Below are 23,188 nucleotides of genomic sequence, written 5' to 3'. Positions count from 1 at the left end.
ATGCCAGAAGCAAGCACATTAAGAACCATATTAACCTGATAAACTAGACACATATGTTGCAAATATGATGGAGGCATAATTATTAGTTTCAGCAGTTTTTATTTTTAAGCTTGCTATTTCTTTCAATCTGTCTAAAAGAATGGACTAAACTAATGATGCACATTAATTATATAAAATTCTTTTATCATGAAGCCTCATTAATTGCAAGAAGTAGGGAAATGAGCTGTTCTTTGATGTTAACAATCGTGTACTAAGTCCATATGATTTAAACCTCCCTCCTTCCAAATAAAATCAAAATTTTTAAATGTATGGTTTATGCTCATTTGTGAATGAGGTTGATTGAGCAGTGATTTAGTTTATTTTTTAGAAAAGTGAAAAAAATCAGTTAGAAAAAAATGTGGCATCAGAGAAAACTAACTCTATCCAACTCAGTAGCAATAGTTGAATATATAAAAGGTCTAATTCCACACCCACACTTTTGTCAGAGATACAGATCAATAAAAATACTAAAGCACACATGAAGAATGTAAATTGTGTCTCAGACTTCTATCAGTCTGTATTGAACTCAATGCAAATATCATTTAAACCTGGCAGTTAAAAATATGTCAATATTAGGCCAAGGGATATTATTTATTATTGTCTAGAATAATTGCATGAAATAAAATTATTGCTATACCTGTTGCTTTATCCAAAGCCTTATTTACCTTGACAAATATGTCCCAGTAATCTGTATAATAGTATTTGTTATTCTCACACAGTGCAGGTAAATCATACTCTATGCTTTTGTGAAAAGAATGTTGTAAAAGCAAGCATATAAAGAGTCTATAAGCATACATGGGAAGCTGTTAGTTTTAGGTTATATTGTTTGGTTGTTTCCACGCACTCTTTTTAACTGTACATCATTTTGGCTATGGAACACATGCCTTTAAATGGTTAATCTTCTTTAACACATTGCAAGCTCATTTACCACTTATAAATGCAGATTCCTCTTGGAAGGTGGTTCTCATCTCAGTTGCAGAAGCATCTGAGGTTGCATATCCCAGGCCTTTAAAAACTCTTCCACTCTCCTGCCACGTCTTTTGAAAATTTTTTCTTACTTCTTTAGGTGAATCAGAGATATCTAAAATATGTCCAGCAATGACATCCTCATAGGTTGGTGGGGCATGCTTGAAGTCACAGCCAGATTTGCCAGCTTCTGAGCTATGTGATGAAGAGGTTTTCATCTTCGACTCAACAATTTGACTCTCAAATGCATCCATGCCTGAGAAATGTTCACTTAGAGACCTGGTTTCAGAGCAGATCCTGGGCTGCTTAACAGGAATCTTTTCTTGCAGCTCTCTAGGATGTTTGCAAGAAAAGTCTGTAAAACTCGTGTTTCCTAAAGATGTTAATCCAAATTCCTCCTTACAAAATGTACAACTTTCTTGTTGTATGTTATGGTTTGTTTCTCCATTTGCATAAACTCTTCTCTTTGACTTTGCTTCAGAAACTGGGCCATGCTCAAATTCCCTGAACCATCTGTTTATTTCATTTTCATGGTCATTCACGAAATTTTCAGCCATTTGCACAGTTCGGTTGGCCGCTTCATATCTCTGTGTGTGCTCTGACAGGCGAGGAGGCCCTGCAACCTTGCGGATGATTTCAACTGCATCATAACTTTCAGTGTCGGGCACCATGTGATCAGTGGAATTTAGTCCATCTTTATGAACATAAGTAGCTCTCTTCTCCACTTTCCTGATTTCCTCTTGAGCGTCCACAGATTCTCTGAAGGAACCACTAGCAGCATGATTTATATTTACTGGTATTGTGATTGTAGGTGGAGAGTCCCTACCACGAGTTTCTATCTTAATTTGACGACGAAGTGTTGCAGGAGACATGATGATTTCAGACCTCTTTTCTACAATTGGAACCGGGGTTGCTGCTGGACATGGGATGGCCCCTTTGGATAACTTTGCAGTGGTGTCTTTGAGTCTGACAAGTTGTTCAGAGCGACTCCTGGGTGGAGAAGGGGAAGTGTTTGCTCTGTGAATTTCAGATGTTTGCGACATGGGCCTTCTTGGTGGGGGTTCAACATAACTGTCCTTTTTAGGGGACTGAGAAAGCTCGTTCTTAGTAGGGTTTTCTGTTCGTCGGGCAGTAGATTCTATTGTGATAAAAGTTGGTGACGGTGGGCGTGTTTTTAAAGAGGGAGGAGGAATGTTGCTATCATCAAGTTTAATTTCCTGATGGGTTTTCACGTGACTACGAACAGTTGCTTCATGATGAGTTGCTACTTGGTGCTGTACTGTTTTCTCTTTGGCAATTTTATTTTCTTTCTGTTCACTATTTTTATTATTGCTGACATGAACATTAGATACTTTGGATGATGTTTCATCAAGACTAGTGGGTTTATTTCCCGGTTTTCCTGTTTTGGAGGACATCATGGCTGTCTGAATTATATTTTCATAGGACACAAGCATATCTTCCGCTTGAGTTTTAATATGTGTTATTTCTTCTTTTACTTTTTCTAAATTATTCTCCATGGCAATGTGAACTGCATATTCTCTCTTATCTTCACTTATCAGCCATCCTGGGATAGTATTTAATAGTGTCTGAAATGTTTTAAGGCCACTTTTATTTGGCTCTGCTTCAAACTGTTTTACTCTCGACAAAATCTGTTGCAGTTCTTCACGTTTTCTCAAGAATTCCACTATATTTAAGGCACCTTTTCCATCATCCCGCTGGGATTCTTTCACAGAGGAAAAGAAAGATTTGTTCTGTGTAATCTCTTGCTTTGAATCTTTAGTATTAGAGAAGACTTGTTTCTGTTGTATGCCCTTGACTTCGAGACATTTTTCTTCCTGCAGACTATTATATGGCTGGGGCAATTTTTTATGTTCAGCTTTACTTTCAGCGGTCTGTATTTGTGTTTGCTGAACATTCTGAGTCTGTGAATCAAGATGTGCATCGATAACCTTTTGCTTGACGACCTTTGGTGCTGATTTATTCTTCAGATGTTCGTGTTTTCTTTCAGTTATTAATCTCTCTTCTTTTCGACCAATCATTGATGGTCCCTGATTTTTTTCTTCACTTCCTGGAAGTTTCCCTCTGTCAGATCTGCTAAATTCTCTTTGCTTCCTGGGAACCATCTTGAGCTTATCTTCCTGGTTATTCTGTATGGATTCTGTAGGCAATTGTATTGTCACTCTTTTCTCCTTCTTAGGTAACTGATAATGTCTTTCAGCCAGAGATTGCTTATGACTACATTCAGTGCTTGCTTCAGTTTTCTTGGTTTCCAGATATTGTTGTTTGGTAAAGGTTTGAACATCAATCTCAGACTGCTGTTTATGACTTTCATAGCTGTGGTCTGTTTCATTTAATGTATGATCTAGAGTTGGAAGTTTGATGGTTTTAACTTTGAAATTTGGGGAAATTGGTTTGCTTTGGGGCAAGTGCAACTGCTCCAAATACTTCTTCTGTTGTGTTTGTTGGGTACTACATTCTTGGTGACTTTGTTTAATTTCGCAAGCTGATTTGGATTGCATAATGTCCCTTGAGCTTTGTAAAACTTCCTTTTTCATCTTATCTTTGTCTTCTGAGGCTGCTAAAACATGGTGGAGCCTCTTGGCAGCGACTGTTTCTGGCGATGTTGTGGAGAGTTGGTTATCAGAACACACTCCTAGTATCCGAGCATTACTTTGAGAGCCTGGGCTGGGTTGAACCACGGTGCATTCTGAATCAATTCCAGATAGGGAAACCTCCTCATTGGTTTTTTGTAATGGCATTTCCTTTTCTACCTCTGTTATGTGTTGATTTTGGCTTTGAGTTTTAACAATGTTGTAGTAAGAACTCTCCTGTTTCTGTTTTTCAATTTCTTCTTTTTGTTGTCTATATTTTTCTTCAGCAATCATTAAAGGTGTCTTAAATTTTCTCATATAAGCTTTTGGATTTTGTTGTCCTGAACTCTCTGGAAATGAATGAGATTTTATAAGAGGCGCAATCTGTTTTTTCTTGGGTGCTGAAGTTCCTGGAACTGTGTGTGAGAGACAGTTTGCAGAGTCAATAGATAATTGTTTTCTTTCATCAAGACTCTTACTAATAACGTTCTGCTTTGTCTCCGTGTGTTCACTGCTGGTCATCACCATTACTTTTTTCTGATCCTTTGAGGTAGTAATTTTACATTCCATATCTGACAGGGAGGTTGCCAATTCAACTTTGGGGGAAAAAACGTTCTTATTATCTTTTATATGCTTGGGAAGTTTGGGTTTGGGCAATGTGGGAGGTGGCAACACACCCCTTTTTCCTGTTATGATTTTAGCCTGAGAATTCTGAGAGTTCGAGGCTTCTTTTTGGGAATATTGTTGCATGAAGTCTCCACTGTGCTTTTCCGGAGCAGAGGAGGAAAGGAGATGTGCTGGTTTTTGAGATGGAGTTGGAGGAGGAGGAGGCGGCAGAAACATCGATGAACTTTCTCTTTCAGATTTCTCATCTACTGGAGGTGGAGGAAGAGGGAGGCCTGGAAAACTTTCAAATTCAGCCTTTATCTTCTCTGTGGACAGTGAGGGAAGAAACCCATTTTTTTCAGGAAACATCGTCAAAGGAGGTGGAGGAGGAAGAGGAAATTCAATTTCAGATGATGCATTAGAAGGTGGTGGAGGAGGTGGAGATGGAGGTGGAAGGGGGCACTCACTTTCTTTTACATTATTCTCAGGGTTAAAGTTGATTGGATTCAAGGACCTTTCCATTGCCATTTTTAAGCCTGTGGAAGTATTTGTTTTCATTAGAAAGTCCTGGCTTTTCAAGTGAACATCAGTCTCCTGCTTTTTGTTGGTTGCCTTAAATGTATTGTGACTTTTTTCAGAGACTTTCATTTCTGTTACATTGGATGTGTCTTGCTCTACAGGCAAAAGCTGCCACATTGGTTGAAGGTTTATATTCTTTTTCTTTATATCCTTATTAGAATATTTTGTTTCTTGCTTTAACAAAGTTTGCTTCTGAAAGTCCCCTGAAAGGTCGTAAGTTCCTCCAACTGGCATGTTGACTGGATGCTGGGTGGGACTGGGCTTGGAGCTTTGTGTATCAGTTAATATTTTAATATTTTTGGTCTTTTTAGGACTCTTTATATGAAAACCCTCCATTTTCTGGTGGTCATTTCTCAGTTCATATGTCTGTTGCTTTCCAACGGTTTTACCAGCAGATTGGATGGAATTAAAGACATCATCCTTCTTCAGCTCTCTCACTGCCCTGTCTGATTCTTTAGTTGTTAGATTATTCTTAACTGACACAGTTGAAGTTAATTGTCTGCTCATATATTCATCTCTAAGATCCTGTTCTCCTGTGGTATCAGTCCAGACACCCGTTTTGTCTCCTGATTCCAAAACATTAGATTTATGGTGTGAATTAGATAGTCTTCTAAGGCTTTTCTCCAGAGCATCATTGTTTTGTTCATGATCTATGACAATCTTTACAGTGCCTTTGGGGGCTTTTGGAAGATTAACCTCAGTTCTTTCTTCTACTAAGTTGCCATGGCAAGATTTCCCCATAGTTTGACTGAGAGTATCTGCTCCCCCTTGCCACTTGGCTGCTGGCTCAAATGGACTTGGCTTTGGCTGAAGAAGACTATTTTTGTTCCTCTGGACAGCAACCTGATGAATATCTGTTTTCTGCTCTCCCGAGGATCCTGCCATCACAGCTTTAGCATCTTTTTTAATTACACCTTCTTTATGTACCTCTTTGAAACTTCTTTGTGCTTCTTTCAAAGACCTTAGTGATGTTTCCAGGTCATCTTTGAGAAGCTCCTTTTTCAGAATTTCTGTCTTTGTATTTGTAGCTTTTTCAAGGCATTCAATAGCTTTTTCAATATCACCAGGGATGGCATCAGGCTGTTTAGATTCTTTCCATCGATGGCTTGATTCTTTAAGTGACTTGAGTGTGGCTAGCATGTTACCTTTTATAATTTCTTCTGTTTTCGTCACTGTTTTCTGATTTACAGCCTGGCTGAGGGAATTTAGGGTTGATGTCAAATCACCTTTTATAATCTCTTCTTTGGGTATCTTACCAAATGTACTCTGAGGCTCGGTCATAAAAACCTTAACTGTGTTATGCACATCTCCAGGGATGATGTCAGTTTCACTAACAGTACGTTCAACCAGAGACTGCCTTTTCTTCAGTAACAGTTTTGTACCTTCAACATCACCACCAATGATTTCTTTCTCTCCTTCTTGTTTCTTAGCTGTCAGTGTTTCATTTGACTCTGTGTGGAGTTGTTTCAGATAATCCAAAGCTCCAGCTTCTATGCAGGTTGTGAAAAACTGAACATTTCCTCTCTCAGAGGCATCAATTTTAGCCCTTTCAGATATTTTATTGTTTGATGTGGAAGACAATAAATTATGAATGGTACGTCTGACATCACCCCCTATTACTTCTTCACGCTCAATTGTGTCACCATCATTTTCATGAAGAAGACAATAGATAGTCATGTTAATATCTCCTTTTTCATCTTCCTGAATTAAGATGCCTTTCTTTACAGATCTTTCCTCAGAGAACAGGTTTTTTATTGCTTGTTGTACATCACCTTTCACTATCTCTTCTTTTTCAGCATGAAATTCAGTTGATCTGTTTAATAATTGAGTTTTAGTCAAATTAACATTTCCCTTCTCTTCTTCACTAATCAAAATCTCTCTTTCAGTACAGTCCCTTTTGGAAAGTAGGTTCACCATTATATTTCTGAGATCAGCCCTGATAATTTCTTCTTTCTGTATCTCAGGAGATGCTTGGTTCATTAGCTTGTATTTTGCCATTCGAACATCCCCTACTTCATCAGCTTCAATGATGATTCCAGGAGCCTGGATAACTTTTTGAGAGTAGAGATCTTCTAAGGTTTCTTTAATGCTCTTGCCAATAATTTCTATCTTTTCTATTCTAGTTTCATTAAATTCATGAAGTGGTGTTGTTTCAAAGAGCCATGTAGTTGTTTTGACATCAGAAGGAGGGATTTCTTCCTTGGTCATTTTTGTGATACCTTTATGTGCTTCCATAATAGAATCGAAAGTTCGATTTTCAAAAAGCCACACAGCCTGCTTAACATCACCTTTCTGCACATCTTCCTGAGTGACTGTCTTGATATTTTCATATTCTAACCCTTCTCCTCTCAGTTCATCCATAGTGTGGGTTTCAAATAGCCAAGTAGATGTTTTAACATTGCCCTTTTGTATTTCATTGACACTTACTGTTCGTATATAGTTATTCTTATCAAAATTTTCAGACTCAAAGAATTGTCTACTTGTCTTTACATTGCCACCTTGTATATGGTCAATACTGGGCATAATATTATGTGATTCTTCAGAAATCTGATCCAGTGGCTGAGTTTCAAATCTGTATCTGACAGAACTAACATCTCCCTTCTGAATGTCTTCTTGTGTGACAGATTTAATAACATACACAGTTTCTGATTTATTAATAGAGTCTAATGGCTTTGTTTCAAAAAGCCACCTTGTTCCTCGCACATCTCCATGAATTACCTCTTCTTTTTTAACTGTGGTCACTTCATGATAGGACCCTTCTCGGTCTTGAATTGCATAGAGTGGCTGGGTTTCAAAGAGCATTCTGTAGCTTTTTACATCACCCTGTATTGCTTCTTCAGTAATTGTTTTCTTGGTGCTGATATAGTCAGATTCTTCTTTAATCTCATCTAAAGAAAAAGTCTCAAAAATAAAGCACCCCTTTCTTACATCCCCACCTTGTATGTCTGTCACCGTCTTAACACATTCGTCACCTTCTTGGCTTTCTTTTATCTTATCAATTGGTTGGTTTTCAAAAAGCCACCTACAATTTAAAACATTGCCTTTCTGAATATCTTCAGTTTTTAAGGTTTTGATCTTTTTCAAAACTTCCTCTGAACTAGAACTTATAGAATCTAAGGACTGATTTTCAAATTTATACCTCATGCTGGAAACATCTCCAGCTTGTATATCCATTTCAACAGGCTTGATTTCCTTCACTTCTTCTCCTTGTATGCTGTCCAAATTTTCTGTCTCAAAGAGAAAACATGCTGTACGAACATCCCCACCTTGGATCTCCTCCTGTTTTACAGTTTGCAATTTGACTGCTGTTTCAGAGTCATCTTTTATGGTATCAAGTGGCTGAGTTTCAAAGAGCCAAGTACAAGTTTTGACATCTCCCTTATGAATTTCTTCACTGCTGGTCATTAATGAAACTTTTTCATAAAGAGACTCCATTGGCTGGGTCTCAAAAAGCCATTTACAGGTTTTGACATCCCCTTTAACAATATCTCTAGTTTGTTCAGTTTTACTTTCTGTTTCTTCTACATCACTAAAATATTTAATTGAATCAAGAGGTTGGGTTTCAAACAACCATTTGGCAGATTTCACATTTCCAGTCTGTATTTCTTGAGCAGATATTCCTCTAATTATTTGAAATTTATGAATGCTTTCATCAAACTGGTCAATGGGCCTTGTTTCAAAAAGCCACCTACAGCTTCTTACATCACCTCTTACGATTTCTTCTTGCTGGACTGTCTTTACTTGATGGTATTTTCCAAGGGGATCTTGAATGGCATACAGTGGTGTTGTCTCGAAGAGAGATTTATTTAACTCTACAGCACCTCTTGTAACTCCTTCCACCTCTATTTTATGTGATGCATCAAATTTAATTAAATTGTTTGATTCAAAGATATGTGTGTAATTCTTCACATCTCCTCTGTCAACTTCTTCAAGTTTCACTGTTCGTGTGTACTCCTTTTTATCTTTTCTAATGTCTTCCAGAGGTTGGGTTTCAAAAATCAATTTTTGATGCCTAACATCCCCTTTTTCTTCTTCAGAGGCAGTGATTTTTTGAAGCTTTCCTATATCAGGACTGTCTTTTAATGCTTCAATTGGAAGTGTTTCAAATAGATGCTTAGTAGTTTGTACATCACCACCTATTATCTCCTCACGTTGTAGAGGATCTGCATCAGGAACTTCTTTTAGAATGTCTAATGGCTGTGTTTCAAACATCCAACACTTTCTGGAGACATCTGTACCTATTATTTTTTCCTTTTCGATGATGACCTCTTCTGACTCTTTGATTTTCTCCAAAGGTTGGGTTTCAAATAACCACTTTGCCTTACTCACCCCACCTTTGACATTTTCTTCCATGGATATTCCTCGGACAACTTTAATTTCTGTGATATCTTTGTTAATTGTGTCCAACGGCTGTGTTTCAAACATCCACCGTGCTGTTCTTACATCTCCCTTTTCAACGTCTTCTCTGTGAACAGTTTTAATTTCCAGCATTTGGCCCGAACCATCTCTAATAACATATAATGGTTGAGTTTCGAAACATTTTATACTTCTTTTAACATTTCCCTTAATTTCTTTGAGCTCAGACCTAAGCTGCAGTAAATGAACCTCATCCACTGAATGAAGCTGTCCAAGTTGATCTAGATGTTGAGTTTCAAACATGTATCTCACAGTCTTGACATCCCCCCCAGTTATGTCCTTACTGATAGTTACCGCTGATTCTTCTTGACTTTGATGCATTTTATTCATTGAGTCCAATGGCCTTGTTTCAAACATCCACCGAGCTGTGCAGACATCTCCTCTGGCTAGCTCAGGAATTTTCTCTGCATTTTCTACAGTGTCAGAAGAATGAGCCCCGAGTGTGTCGATGGGTTGGGTTTCAAACATCCATGTGGTATATTTCACATCGCCACCAGCAATGATTTCTTGATCAGCAATGCCCCTGGAAATATCACCTTCATCAGGAGAGCCATTGTTGATGGAATCCAATGGTTGATTCTCAAAGATCCATCTAATGGACTGCACCTCTCCCTTCAGAATTTCATCCCATTCCAAGTATTCTCTTTCTGAGTTCAGATCTTTTTGAGAACTGTCATTTGTGTTTTCAAAAACATACCGGGCTTGTTGCACATCTGCTGAGACTGAACTCCCTGAGTTCATTTGACTAGAAACAATCTCAGAAACTTCACTGATATAATCTTTTTCTAAGTTTTTTCTTAACTCAGGATGGATGTGTTTATATAAACGATTTAATTCATACAAATTTCTTTGCTTGGAATATACATCTTTGGGGACTGGCAGTCTTCTAGGAGGACTGGGCAGTTCAGGGGACTGGGAAAATGCTGTCACATCTACTGAAGTTTGAAGTACGTCAGGTGGGGGAGGAGGAAATTCTTCTGTCATTCCTGAAGAAGTAGCATTAATTTGTGCCAGAGTTGAGGAAGTGACACTGTGATCACTATGTCTTGTAGTTGATGTTTCCTTCCTCTGGCTGGTTGAAACGCAAGAAGTGGAAGAGGTACTCACAACTGATGATGGCTTGAAAGTCTCTTCATATTCACTTTCAGTCTTTAGGGGAGAGAAAATCAAATCTTATAAAGGTGAGTGTAGTGGCAGAGGCTTCCTAGGCACTGCCCTTCATTGGTCTGTAACCTGGACCCTCCTATGATATCTCCATTGGGAACAATATGTGATATACTCATTTAAAGACCAACTTAGGAATAATAGTCAATATTTGTCACTATCTCTCCTATAATCCATTTTTACTTGTAAAGTTATATTTGCTATTCAATGCAACAAGGACTCAATATTTTAAAATTTACACATAATCGTGATTCTTTTTCCCTTAATGTGGTATGCAGAGTAATTTAGAGGGAAACAGTAAAAGTCTTAAAGTACTTTTGAGGGTTGTTTCATTTTCCTTGGAATTTAAAACAGAACAGAGTAAGCATCTGGCATTTAAAATTGATTTAATTACTTTAATGTTAATTATTAGACTTTAGAACATATATAATTTTTTCTTCCCTTATTTTCTGCTAGTGAGAAAAGTTTTTACTCTACCTCCTTTTGCATGCAGGTCAATATTCTCCTTATAGAACTGAATAAATGCCAGTTCAGAATTTTTTTTGTTGAAAAGCCACCTCAAGTATTCAATAATTTGAAAATGTTACATATTTAAGCTTGGTCTTACACTTAATATGTTTCTGTGTAAAGAAATGACTTTACCTTAATCTGCTTGGCTGGGGTTGTCATCTCTTTGTCAGAATAAAGGATCTTTTCCTGGGCAGACTTTTCAAACTGCTCTTTTAACAACTTAGTCGAAACCTTTGGAATCTCTTCATCCTCAGGTGTATCAATGACTACAAACAGAAAAACACACCAGGGATACTATGTAATTACTAAAAATTCTGTTTAAGAAGAAATTATGGCTGGGCATGGTGGCTCATGCCTGTAATCCCAATACTTTGGGAGACTGAGGTGCGAAGATTACTTGAGCCCAAGGGTGTGAGACCAGCCTGGGCAACATAGCCAGACCCTGTCTCTACAGAAATTAAAAAAGATAAAATTATAATGCTATGGGAAACTTCTCACAGTGTACATTAAGTAAAAAGATTCAAGGTACAAGCATGCATATGGCATTATTTCATTATGTAATTTAGGAATATAGGAAGAACTATAGTAAGACAATACAGGAAGAAAAATGTTGGTTATCTCTGGATTTTCCAAATTTTCTACAAGTATGTTCTACTTTTAAGCTCAGGAAAAAATAATAAAATGTATAAAACAAGAAAAGGAAGAAAAATGTTGGTTATCTCTGGATTTTCCAAATTTTCTACAAGTATGTTCTCCTTTTATGCTCAGGAAAAAATAATAAAATGTATAAAACAAGAAAAGGAATTTCAGAAGACCTACTTCCTTAAGCAACAAAACCAAAATAAAGGTATAGTCATGTAATCAAGTAAAGTTTTGGTCACAGTTGGCTTAAATGTTTTTTTTTAGCTCTTCAGGGTAGCAAAACCCATTCCATTTTTATAGACAAGACAAACTATGTCCAGTCTTGTGCAAACTTGCAGAAATTTGGCTGTAGTCTAATCTTATATCCACAGGTTGGAGAGCTAGACTTAATAGTACTTAAATCTGTTATTAAAATTAATTCAGTCTAGATAACAACTCTATTCTCAGGGAGCTTGATAAACGTCAAGTTTTAATGCAGGTCCCTGAGGCAAGAAGGAATTCAGAGGTGGTTAGCTTTAGGGTTTAGAATGGATATATCATAGGACTGATGGCCAATAAACTATTTTAGAAACTTATTGCACCTATGACCACAGGCAAAATCTAATTATTTGTAGAAATACTACTCAGCTCTCCCTGGAACCATGAGTCATAGTCACTAAAGTTACTCAGAGGGGAAGACTGTGCTTTGGAAGTCATCCATTCAAAATCAAACACATCAATAGGAGAAAGGAGTATTGGAACCAATAATATCAGACTGTTACCTGTTTCTTGAACATATTGATGAAATTGAGATGCTTGGTTTACTTCCTCGGTGTGCTTTTCAAGATGAGAGACCTGTATTTAAAGATAATTTGAAAATAAATTGTTTTTAAGAAGTCAATTATTTTAGTACTACAAATAATACTCTTCATTTTACAGTGATTTTCACCCAAGACTTTAGTGTACATTGAGAGATGCTAATTAAGCTGCTATCATTTATTTTAATACATAGATTCGCTTATAAAAGAATATATTTGAATTGACGTCCGAAGAGGAATCATACTTTTATAGGGTGCCTATTTTACATTCATTTATTTATTTATTGAGAAGGAGTCTTGCACTGTCACCCGGGCTGGAGTGCAATGGCGTGAACTCGGCTCACTGCAACCTCCGCCTCCCGGGTTCACGTGATTCTCCTGCCTCAGCCTCCAGAGTAGCTGGGATTACAGGCACATACCAGCACACCTGGCTAAGTTTTTTTGTATTTTTAGTAGAGACAGGGTTTCACTATGTTGGCCACACTGCTCTCGAACACCTGACCTCATGATCTGCCTGCCTCGGCCTCCCAAAGTGTTGGGATTACAGGTGTAAGCCACCGCGCCTGGCCCTATTTTACTTTTGAAAGAATTCCAACTTGAAAGTGGAGAAAGAAACACTGATAGGTATTGATACTAGATACATGAGTGACAATAAATGCAAACGCTTACAATGAAGTCATAATTTCCATACAGTCCTGGAAACTGTTTGAAAGTACTGCCTTTCTAAATAGTTACCATTTCTGTTCCATGAATATCAATTTTCTGTACTTTGGACCCTTCTTGTTCATTTCTTGCCATTTCCCGGCTGATTCTTGAAGTGCCAACCTGGCTGCTATGAATTGCCTCCTGAAAGCAAACAGACAGACAGACAATGCCTTCAGAAAAGTAAAAATTTTAACTTTTTTTATTTGTGCAATTTCAGTGACAATTTCTGGAAAAAAAAAATGAGATTCTTTAGTATATTAGTTTTCTTGGCTGCTATAACAAATTACCACAAGTTTAGTGGCTTAAAATGGCATAATCTTAGGATCTTATACTTCTATAGGTCAGAAGCCCTGAATGAGTCTTCCTGGGTGGTGGCAGGTATCAGATAGTATGCATTCTGTTCTGCAGGCTGGAGGGGACAATCCATTCCCTTGCCTTTTGCAGCTTCTAGAGGCTGCCCACTTTCCTGGGCTAACAGCCCTTGCCTCTATCAGACTGAGAACTTCTCACACTGCCATCTAACTGACACTGTCTTCCACTTTAAAGGACCCTTATGATTACATTGGACGAACCCAGATAAGCAAATATTATCTCATTGTCATAAAATCATCTAATTAGCAGCCTTAATTCCATCTGCAACTTAATTCTCCTTTGCCATGTAATTTAATGTATTCACAAATTCTGGGGATTGGGACATAGTTATATCCAGAGACCGTTATTCTGCCTGCTACCCTTAGCAAGCAAAAATGTTAATGATGTATTACCCAGTATGAGAAAGATGAGCCTGAAAAAATATATATGTATTTTTTGTTGTTTACAAGCCACATTTTTATGTTACAAAAAGACATACTAGTCTTCAAATTGGCCATCCAGTACGATGACATATCCAGAGTTCAGTTGAAGAATATAACCATTAAATGTAACCAATATAAATTATTATGCTAGTTTATGTCTCCCTATCTTCACATGTGGAACTACTCTTAATTTTGGTTAAGTTAGAACAGTTGAACCTGAATGAATTGCAAACTTGGAGCTCCTATTAATTTCGATGATCCAGTCCTGCTTTTACTACAGAATATGATTCTGACACAAGTATATGATTGATTGATTGGTTGATTGATATGATGAAGCAGTTAGCATACTGCTAAAAATCTTAACATCCAAAAATAAGGATACAGACAGATGACTCTTTACAATAACATGTTTTTGAATGTGCCTGAAGGTGGGACTTCACTTTTATCTTGATATCCAAATGAATAATAAATACTATTTTTGAGATTTGACTTTTAAAAATTTGTCTTAGTATAGAATAGTCAAGTGAGCATGGGTATATTATCATTATTAATTAAAATAGTATACTAAAACGTTTTTTGCAGTAAGTTAAAAAACTTTATACTATCAAATCCCAATATCTTAAACTAATAATTAGTATAAAATTAATGCCAGTAGATGTATGAGACTTTTTCCCTCAAGGGTATTTGGTGTACGGGGTTTAAAATCTCATCAACCAAGGAGCAGTTAGTCATGTAGTTAGAGATGTTATAGTAAAATCTGATCTTATGCTTTTCTAGGAAGGAGAATTAAGAAAAAAAAGTTGAGGCCTTCCTAGAAGTCCTACAAAAAACCAAAGACAAAATATGGACTTACGCTTTTAAATGTAGATTGTACCTCATTAAATTGAAGACCACTGTAATTTTTTTTCCAAGCAGAATGCTTCCTAGGCATAGTTAATAATCCACATATTTCAAGTGATATTTGATAACATGTTTAACACACAGTTTGTGCTAAGGAAAAGTTCACATAATGAATAAGTGAGGAATGCATACATGAATAAGATAGCAAACTTTCATTTATACATTAATTCTATTCAAACACCTACTTGCGAGGAATGTTCTCAAAACTGAGGATAGAACAATGAACAAAGTGCTTTAGTTTCTTGAGAAGGAGCATAGAAAATAAATAATCCATATTCATTCCTTCAAGTTCAAAGAATCAGAATTCCATATAACAAGGTGCCTTGCATAATCAAGTTTTATTTGAGGCTACCAATAGCATTATGCTACAGAGAGCAATAACAATCATTGACAACTGCAGATATAAAAAAAAATGCATGGGCACTAATGACAGCTCTTTACATCTGTGACAAGTCTCTCCATCTATTAGGCATATAGTGGGAATATTCTATGGCTTTCTTATGCACACACTGAGAAATAGGAAGTACCAATTAAACAGTGAAGTAGCAAAGGAGAATGTGCACCTGATCAGAACCAAGGTCCCTATGAGGGGCACCGTGATCATTTCTATAGAATCATGTCTCCGCCTAGAGGCCTACATGCCCGCTGAGGCCTGGGGATGTGCTTTATTTGGCCCACACAGTGATTTTAAAGTTTCAAATTAGGTAACATCTACAAAAATAAAAAATTCTTTCTGCTTTTAAAAACTCTGAAGACATGGTAACACTGTGTTCATATTCTAACATGGCACAGTCTGGCTTTTAGTTGGGAGTATACCTTTTAGTTGGCCACCATCACTATCACTTGCTAATATTGAAGAGCAAGATGACATTTAAAAAAAAAACAACAAAACTCGTCTGGTACCCATGGAAATTTGAGTTTCAGATACCTGCCACCAATCTGAAAGAGTAGAGTTAGTGACATAAATCTCTGTGTTGAGAAAAATGCAAAATATTTGGAATAGAAAAACTGTAAATAAATGTAATTTTGACACATATTTTAAAAGTTATTTTCTGGGACAAACACTTTGTAGTTAATGTGTATCTACTTGAGTAAAAACAATCTATGCCTATCATCTGTAAATATGTTTTCTTGTAGGAGATGACACAAAATAAACAGTACAAATGTACATAAATTTTGTTTAAAGTCGTAAGTTTCTACTTCAGCATTTATGTGCTATTTCCAAATAGAACTGTAATTGCCATACTAGTTTGGTATGTTAGCATCAATGCATCAATTTTACTGCCCTCTAGTTACTGTAACTTACATAAAATATTCCTTAAAATATCCCAAGCTTTTGTTTCTACCATTTACTGTTTCATATTTTGCAACTAGTTTAGTTTGGATTTAAAATCTGACTTTCTAATTGTTGGTGTCTATAGAGTCTAGGGTTAGGTAGAAAGCTGGAACATCGTAATGCTCAGGCAGAAATCAAATTAAATAAAATGTTATAAACAACTCTGGTCGGGTCACCATGCATAAATTCACACCAATAATTCATAAAATTGGTTGCTGAAAATTAAATTTAAATATAGACCAGTCTGCAAGAGACAAATGTTATTTTGTTCACAGGTCAATTAACCAGTAGTCAGGAATGGGAGATTAGTCCTAACTCTTTCCTTTACTAGGTATGTTATAATCTTGGGAAAAATCATGAAGTCACACTTAAACTCATGTCTTTCATCTCATGAGGCATTAAAGGAAAGAAAAAGAGATGATGTATATGCTCTAACTTTGAAATCTAAAAAAGAAAATGCAGTACAACAGCAAGACAATATTATGGTGTTTGCATAGCTCACATTAGTCTGATGTCAGCTTATATATTAACCAACTATATCATAAAAATCTATTGTTGATATGCACATCTTCTAAGGAGATTTCTCCTGCACAGGAAGCAGTTCGTATCCTGCCTATTCAACTTTTCATTCTTATATCATTATAGGGAAAGACATTGTAAATTTCCCAATAAAATTGCAAACTCATTCTAGTGCAATGAGTAAGGAAAAAGGACAGGCTTTAAAGAAACTTTTTTTTTTATGGCGACTCACTATTATTGTGACTCTTGGAAGTATATCCAATAGAAAAACCTACGGGGAAAGACTGGCAGAATAGTAGAGGGTAACTGTCTCACTAGAGTGGAAAAAACAGAAGTTCATGTTCAATGCCAGTAATACAGCATTTTTACTCATCTCATTTTTAATAAAACTAGAAAAAGTTATGATATATTAATGTTATTTACATCTTTTTCAAACAGACATAAACAATACCAAAAACAGGCTGTTCATGTGAGCAAAAATGTCAGTGGATTCAAGCTTTGAAAGAATAATCAGTTCATTTTTTCGTTTAAGTGATGAGCATAACAATTTGTGGGTGACCATTGTGATTGTCTGGATTTAGATATATTAAAATTCAAACATTGAATTTTTTCCTTTTGCCCTGAGGTTTCTCTTTTTACTTTTATTAATTTTCTCTTAAAAATTACAATATGCAACTTGACATCTCTAAGGTGTGAGCTTTATGTAAAGGCTTTTCCACATTCATTATACCCTCTTAAAGACTTAGCTCAAAAATTACTTTCTTTTTGAAACCTTTCCTGACTTCTACACAGGGTGCACTATTCTTGCCTTTTCTATTCCTGTGATATTAGCACACATCTGTATTATCTACCTATCACATTTCATAGTCATCATTTGCTAATATGATCCTCTCCTTTAACTGAACTCTGTCTATCACATGCATCCTCAAATCCCAATGATTAGCTTCCAGGCACACAGTAGATAGCCAATAAAATGTCAAGGAGTAAAATACATGGGTAAATACAGTAGTCACTTTTTTTTAGTAGTGTGAACATTTTATAATTTTTAATCTGCTTTCAAAATTGAGATTCCAAATTCTTCCACATAAACCTATGATTTTTTTTGTTGTTGTCATTTTGGTTGGTCATCCCTTTCACACTAGCAATAATATATCAATCACTTTACAAAGTGCACTCAGAAAGAGGAGTCTCTTCACAGACGTTCATAGATGTGATCAGAACATCTATGGAAAAATATGTGCAGTTCTGTGATGCTGTAAAGGGTAGCTGACACCATCAGAGCAAGGAGAAGTCTGTACTAAGAAAGCAATAAATACACTAGAAGCCCAGATCCCACCATTATGCAATATATCCATGTAACAAACATGCACATGTACCCTCCTGAATCTAAAATAAAAAATCTGTGTACAAAGAGAGCAAACACATACACAGAGGTAAGGATTCTTTCAACATAGGAAAAGAAAAAGATATTCATGATGCTAAACAAACTCGTTTCTATGTTGTTTTGTGAATTGTTATTCACTGAGTTAATGGATTTGACATGTTGTCAAGGATCATATAGAAACTGTAGTGGGATGCATTGGGCAGAATTACTATGACATTGAATAACTATGTTGAGATATTTATGATGACACTGAAAGACAATTATTTATCCTCATTTTTATTTATAAAAATAGGAAAATAACATTAAGGGAAAAGAAGAGTTAAGGCAATTCCAAGTCCTAATTCTTTGTGTGACTCAATATACTCAGAAGTAAAGGCTCCAGTTTTACTTAATTCAATAGTAACTCTGCCTAAAGTTATGGGAGTATGCTAGTTGGATTATTAGCTCTTAAACTGATAATGTTAAAACATTCAAAACATTTTAATGTAGTGAGTTTTTTCTTTGAAAGCACTAAATTTTTAAACAAGAGTGACCTTGTAGAGCTTCACTCATGCATTTATTTATTCAAACAACAGTTATTGAACATTGGTTATCTCAACGGCATTGGGCTAGGCATTGTCAGTATTGTTTAATACATTTCTGTGATCATATCTCTATCTATGCAATATATGTAAATATATATATATAATTAATGATATAAAAAGGCTCAGTTAGCTTGAAATTCCCTTGAAACAAGAATGCCAAATATATACCAAAGCATGAATTATGCAGATTTATTGCATAAATTTCTGAGAGAAGTGTTATCATTCCATTAATTTTAACTCTTCTTTGACTCAAAACGATTATGCTTTGGTAATATTTAGCTAGAAAGAGCAAAGAATCATTTTTAATAAAGAAAATAATTGGCTTAAAAGTACAAAATTTTGCTGTCAAAAAAGGGAGGATTCTGAATAAGCAATGCTAGTTTTAGCTGCTAGAACTCTGACTGTCTCCTCCTGCTCTAAAAGTATTATTTATAGAGCTATATTCCAGAGGCCCAAAATGCTGAAGATTCATAAAAAGAACATATAAAAGATGCACTCTCAACTGAGTCGTCAAACATATTAGTCATACAAATAACAATATTTATTTGACAAACTAAAAATGCAGCTTACATAAAGACATTCAATTCACAATAAAGAATGCATTTCAGAAGTTTTATGTAGATGTATATTAAAGATATATATGTATATAATATTTCAATCCAACATAGACACAAATAATCTTAAAACCAGAGACACTAGGATATAAATAAACATAAATGTCCAACAAAAGGCTGAAACTTAGAGTCTTACAGGAAAATGAAATTACAGACAAAAAGTTTACAAAAAAAAAAATATTCTAAAGAAAAAGAAAAACAGAGGTAACATGTGTCCTATGCTAACTAATACCAACCAAAATCGAGAAACAGAACTCTACCTCTTGATTACCATCCCTTCCTCACCAATATCCAACTGATTTCTATGTCCTACCAATGCTATCTATTGCTATTTAAATGACCCTTGAGTCTGTGCCCTCTTTACCCTAGAACTTCAGGCCCATTTAAGTTCTCATATATTTAATCTGGACTAGTTCAGTAGTCTCCTAATTTATCTTCTTCCATCTCATCTTAACCTGCTTTGTATCAATCTTATACAGCCAGAATAATCTGTGTTAAAGACATACCTATTCATCTTACTCTCCTGTTTAAATTGCTTCAATGGCTCTTGATTGCCTTAGAAGAAAGTAGAAATTCTTTAACATGACATAAAATTTTGTTTATTATCTGGCCTTTGCCAAAATCTCCAGCTTTATGCCTCAATTATTCCTCACTACACTCACAAATATATCATGCTGTTTTACCTTTTACACAAATTGTCCCTTTGCCTAGAATGCATTCTATAGGCATGAAAAATTATTTCAAGTTTCAGCTGAAGCATTCTCCCTCATCAGATGTCTTTCTTGACCATCTTTCACCTGAACTAAATTTTATCACAACTTCCTGGGGTTCCAATGAGCCTCATTTATATTTTCTATCATAGAATTGGACACATTGCACTTGTAATATTTGTTCTCGATCTGTCTCTCTAATAGAGTGAGCTCCTTGAGTGCAAAATAATGTCATACACATAATTGAATCTTTCGTGCCTGACATATGGTGGGTGCCTAATGATTATCAGCTGCTTAGAAAAGTAAATAAATCTAAGGCCCAGCCTCTAGAGTCAGGCTTCCTGGGTTAGTATCACATTTGCTCACTTTTCTTGGAAAAGTTACTTAGACCTCTCATGCATCCATTTCTTGTTCAAAAAACCAAATAATAATACTGCCTATCTCAGAAGGTTGTTGTGAAGAAGAAATAAGTTAGTATATTTTTAAAAACCTGGCTCACAAGTGCTACAAATACCAAAGTGTTTGGTATCTTTACTTAACAAATATTTATTGCACACTTGTGTCAGACATTTTCCTAGTAATTCAGGATTTGGTAGTAAGCAAGGCCCTCCAGAAGACTGAGTAAAACTAGAGTTCAGCTACATCAGTGAATTTTACCAGAGAATTTCATTGTAGAATTAAGTCCAGAAACTAAAGAAGAAGCAAATCTCCCAATACGTACATCTTTTTTTCTCCACCAGAGAAGGTGTAGATTTAGGGGGTTACTCAAAGAGAGAAGGAAAAAGGAGCCTGTATGTATTGTGACACTTCCAAACCATTCTGGCTCCTGACACGTGGAAATATTCTGTAGAGATATAGCCAGAGAGCAGGTTTGTGATCACCTATCCAATTTATTTACACTTCATCTTTCATGAACTCATACCTAGTGAACAGTCAGTTTATAATGATTTAATCTATTACACAATTCTTTCCACGATTCTCCTTTGCCTAAAAGATACTGTTGTACGATTCCCATTTTGACAGTAAAAAACATTAAGATTTGTAGATAATTTATCTTTATATCAGTCACAGCTCCCAGTTTCAAGCATTGGAGTCTGACTGATTTAAACAGAAAAGGGAATTTATTGAAGAGGCATTGGGTGGCAGGGGTGGAGAGTGTATCTCAAGAAATCTCCAGGAAACTGGAGAATAAGACTAGGAGGGTTTGTATCCAGTAACAGTACAGAATATAGTTGCAGAGACATCTGGTAAACTTACTCTGGTTGCTGCCACCGGCCCCAGACACATTCACTGACAATGCTATCAATAGTGTGTACTGGATGTTGCTTCTGAAATACTTATAAATTTTTTGAAATTGGAGTAATCTCCTGCCACCAGCCATTACCAAAATTGATTATCTATGGTCCCTGCTTCTCATGTCACTAACCTCTTATGCAAAGCCTGAGATGGAGGTGATCAGTATAGTCTTCTTTGCACACCTGGATCCTAGACGTTAGGAAAGCTAGGAGAGTGAGTGTATGGTATTTGCAGTTTCTGTTAGTGGTGGCTGGTTCGACCTCATTGAGTGGTAGAATAGAAAATGGTTTTGATGTAAAAAAAAAGAAAACTGTCCATTAGCCTTCCTAAGAAATATTATTTATGAACACTGAGATCTTCTTAACCAAATGGAAACCAGTTAAAAGCACAAGAAAAGGGGTGCCACTCATTTTTGACAATACATAACATAGTAGAAAGCACTATCCAAATCTTACTAAAAAAAACTGATTTGGGCTTATTTTTTGGTAACGTATGTTCCACGAGACGTTACAAGGACATGTAGGAAGACTTTGAGACAGTGCAGTTTTCCTGTTAAGGGTATCATAAAGAGTTGCTGTTATACTGAATTATACAGACCTCCCTCCCTCTTTCAGTGTCCCTCTGAGTTTTTATGGCCATCAGTCCTTTTCACCGGGAGAGATGACATTTTAAATCCTTATATAAAATCCAAATAAGAAGGAAGAAAATTAATAAAACAGATCTGGCTTGGATCTAAGCATTGCAAGGTTATCTGCACAAACATGGCATCACAGGGCAATTATTAATTATGACAAAAAATGATAACTTGTGTTTTCTTTAAAATAAGGAAAATGAGGAAAACTGAAAAGGTAATAATTTGTAATTGCACTAATGAATGTATCTACGAGCAACTAGGGGAGTTGGTTGTAAGAGATTGGCATGGTAGGACTGTTGGGTTATGGCCAAAATTCATTACTGGTTCAAGTAAGAAATCACGTAAATAAGTCTTAACTAATTTCAGTCTCAGTATCTTCGCTGGTAAACTGCTGGGACAGAGGCTGAGGGAGCACTGAAGGAGACAGGAAGGGCTACCTTTGATCAAGTGTTGTTAAGTCTCAGGAAAAGTAAAGTACAAGGCCCTTTACAGTTGAATAATGTCAAATTTCTTTAAGGCTCTTCCGTGCTAGCATTCTACATGTTGATTTCAAATGAATTTAACCAGTAAAAGTGGTTTAGGGAAGAATGCTATGCAAGTTTTTAAAATATCAAAGATATATCATGAATATAGTATACTAGCTAGAATCCCATCAACAAGATATTTTGAATTAATATTTTTAACACCTAAAGTCAATAAGTGATGCATTCAACATGCATTTGTGAGGTACTTAGCATATAGACTTGATGGTACTATTTCTTATTATCATAATCTCTTATGTAGAAATGAAAGGCCCACATTTTGAGGAAAGGAAGGAAAAGGAATTCAGGGAAGAAATGAAAACTTCTTTCTTGATCTCAAAAACAACAACAAAAAAGAAACTATGATGGTGGGGGTTATTTGTTTACAGTGTTAGAATGATGATACAAAGTGTTTATGGTAAAAGATTCACAAAATGAACCCCAGCCTAAAGTACTGACTTCATTGAAGTTCCAACAATCTCTCCCAATGTTTTTAAACACTGCTATACGTTGAATTGCTATTAGATTATTGTAATTTGTACTCTGAGGAAAAAGAATAAATTTCAAATGCTACAGAATGTTGTACCAATATCCCTAGAGGGCACTGATATTCACCCAAGGGTAAGCAAGTTTGACTGAGCTCTTGGCTCCCCATCTGGTATCCATCTAGTGGTAGGTACATAAGGTGTACTGTCCTTCTCAAAGAGTGAGAAACGAAGTGGCCTCCACTCATTCCTGAAGAGGTGAACAGTTTCCTCCTTTCCATGCCTAAGTAGATACCCAGGAGCAAAGGAAAAAGAACAAGTCCAAGAAAAAGCTCCTAGCAGAAGATGTAACCTTATTCCTTATTCCGTGTTGTTAAGATCTGTGAAGAAGCTAGG

General features: G+C 36.1%; 1 protein-coding gene across 3 annotated transcripts in view; it reads right to left on the bottom strand.

Moving 5' to 3' along the window:
- The window catches only part of XIRP2 (xin actin binding repeat containing 2), a 366,513-nt gene that overhangs the window by 6,843 nt on the left and 336,482 nt on the right, over positions 1-23,188 (bottom strand). For 2 of the 3 annotated variants that reach the window (XM_055108706.2, XM_034954431.3), the window contains 3 exons: positions 13,046-13,156; positions 12,275-12,347; positions 11,004-11,137 (listed from right to left, as the gene is read on the bottom strand). In XM_055108706.2, the coding sequence (XP_054964681.1) occupies positions 11,004-11,137; positions 12,275-12,347; positions 13,046-13,156 (318 nt within the window). Of the gene's footprint in view, positions 1-967; positions 10,347-11,003; positions 11,138-12,274; positions 12,348-13,045; positions 13,157-23,188 lie in introns of all 3 variants that reach the window. The other variant, XM_055108705.1, reaches the window with a different exon arrangement.

Source organism: Pan paniscus, chromosome 13 (assembly GCF_029289425.2).
Source record: "Pan paniscus chromosome 13, NHGRI_mPanPan1-v2.0_pri, whole genome shotgun sequence".
NCBI classification, from domain to species: Eukaryota; Metazoa; Chordata; class Mammalia; order Primates; family Hominidae; genus Pan; species Pan paniscus.
This window is presented reverse-complemented; position numbering and strand designations above follow the sequence as displayed.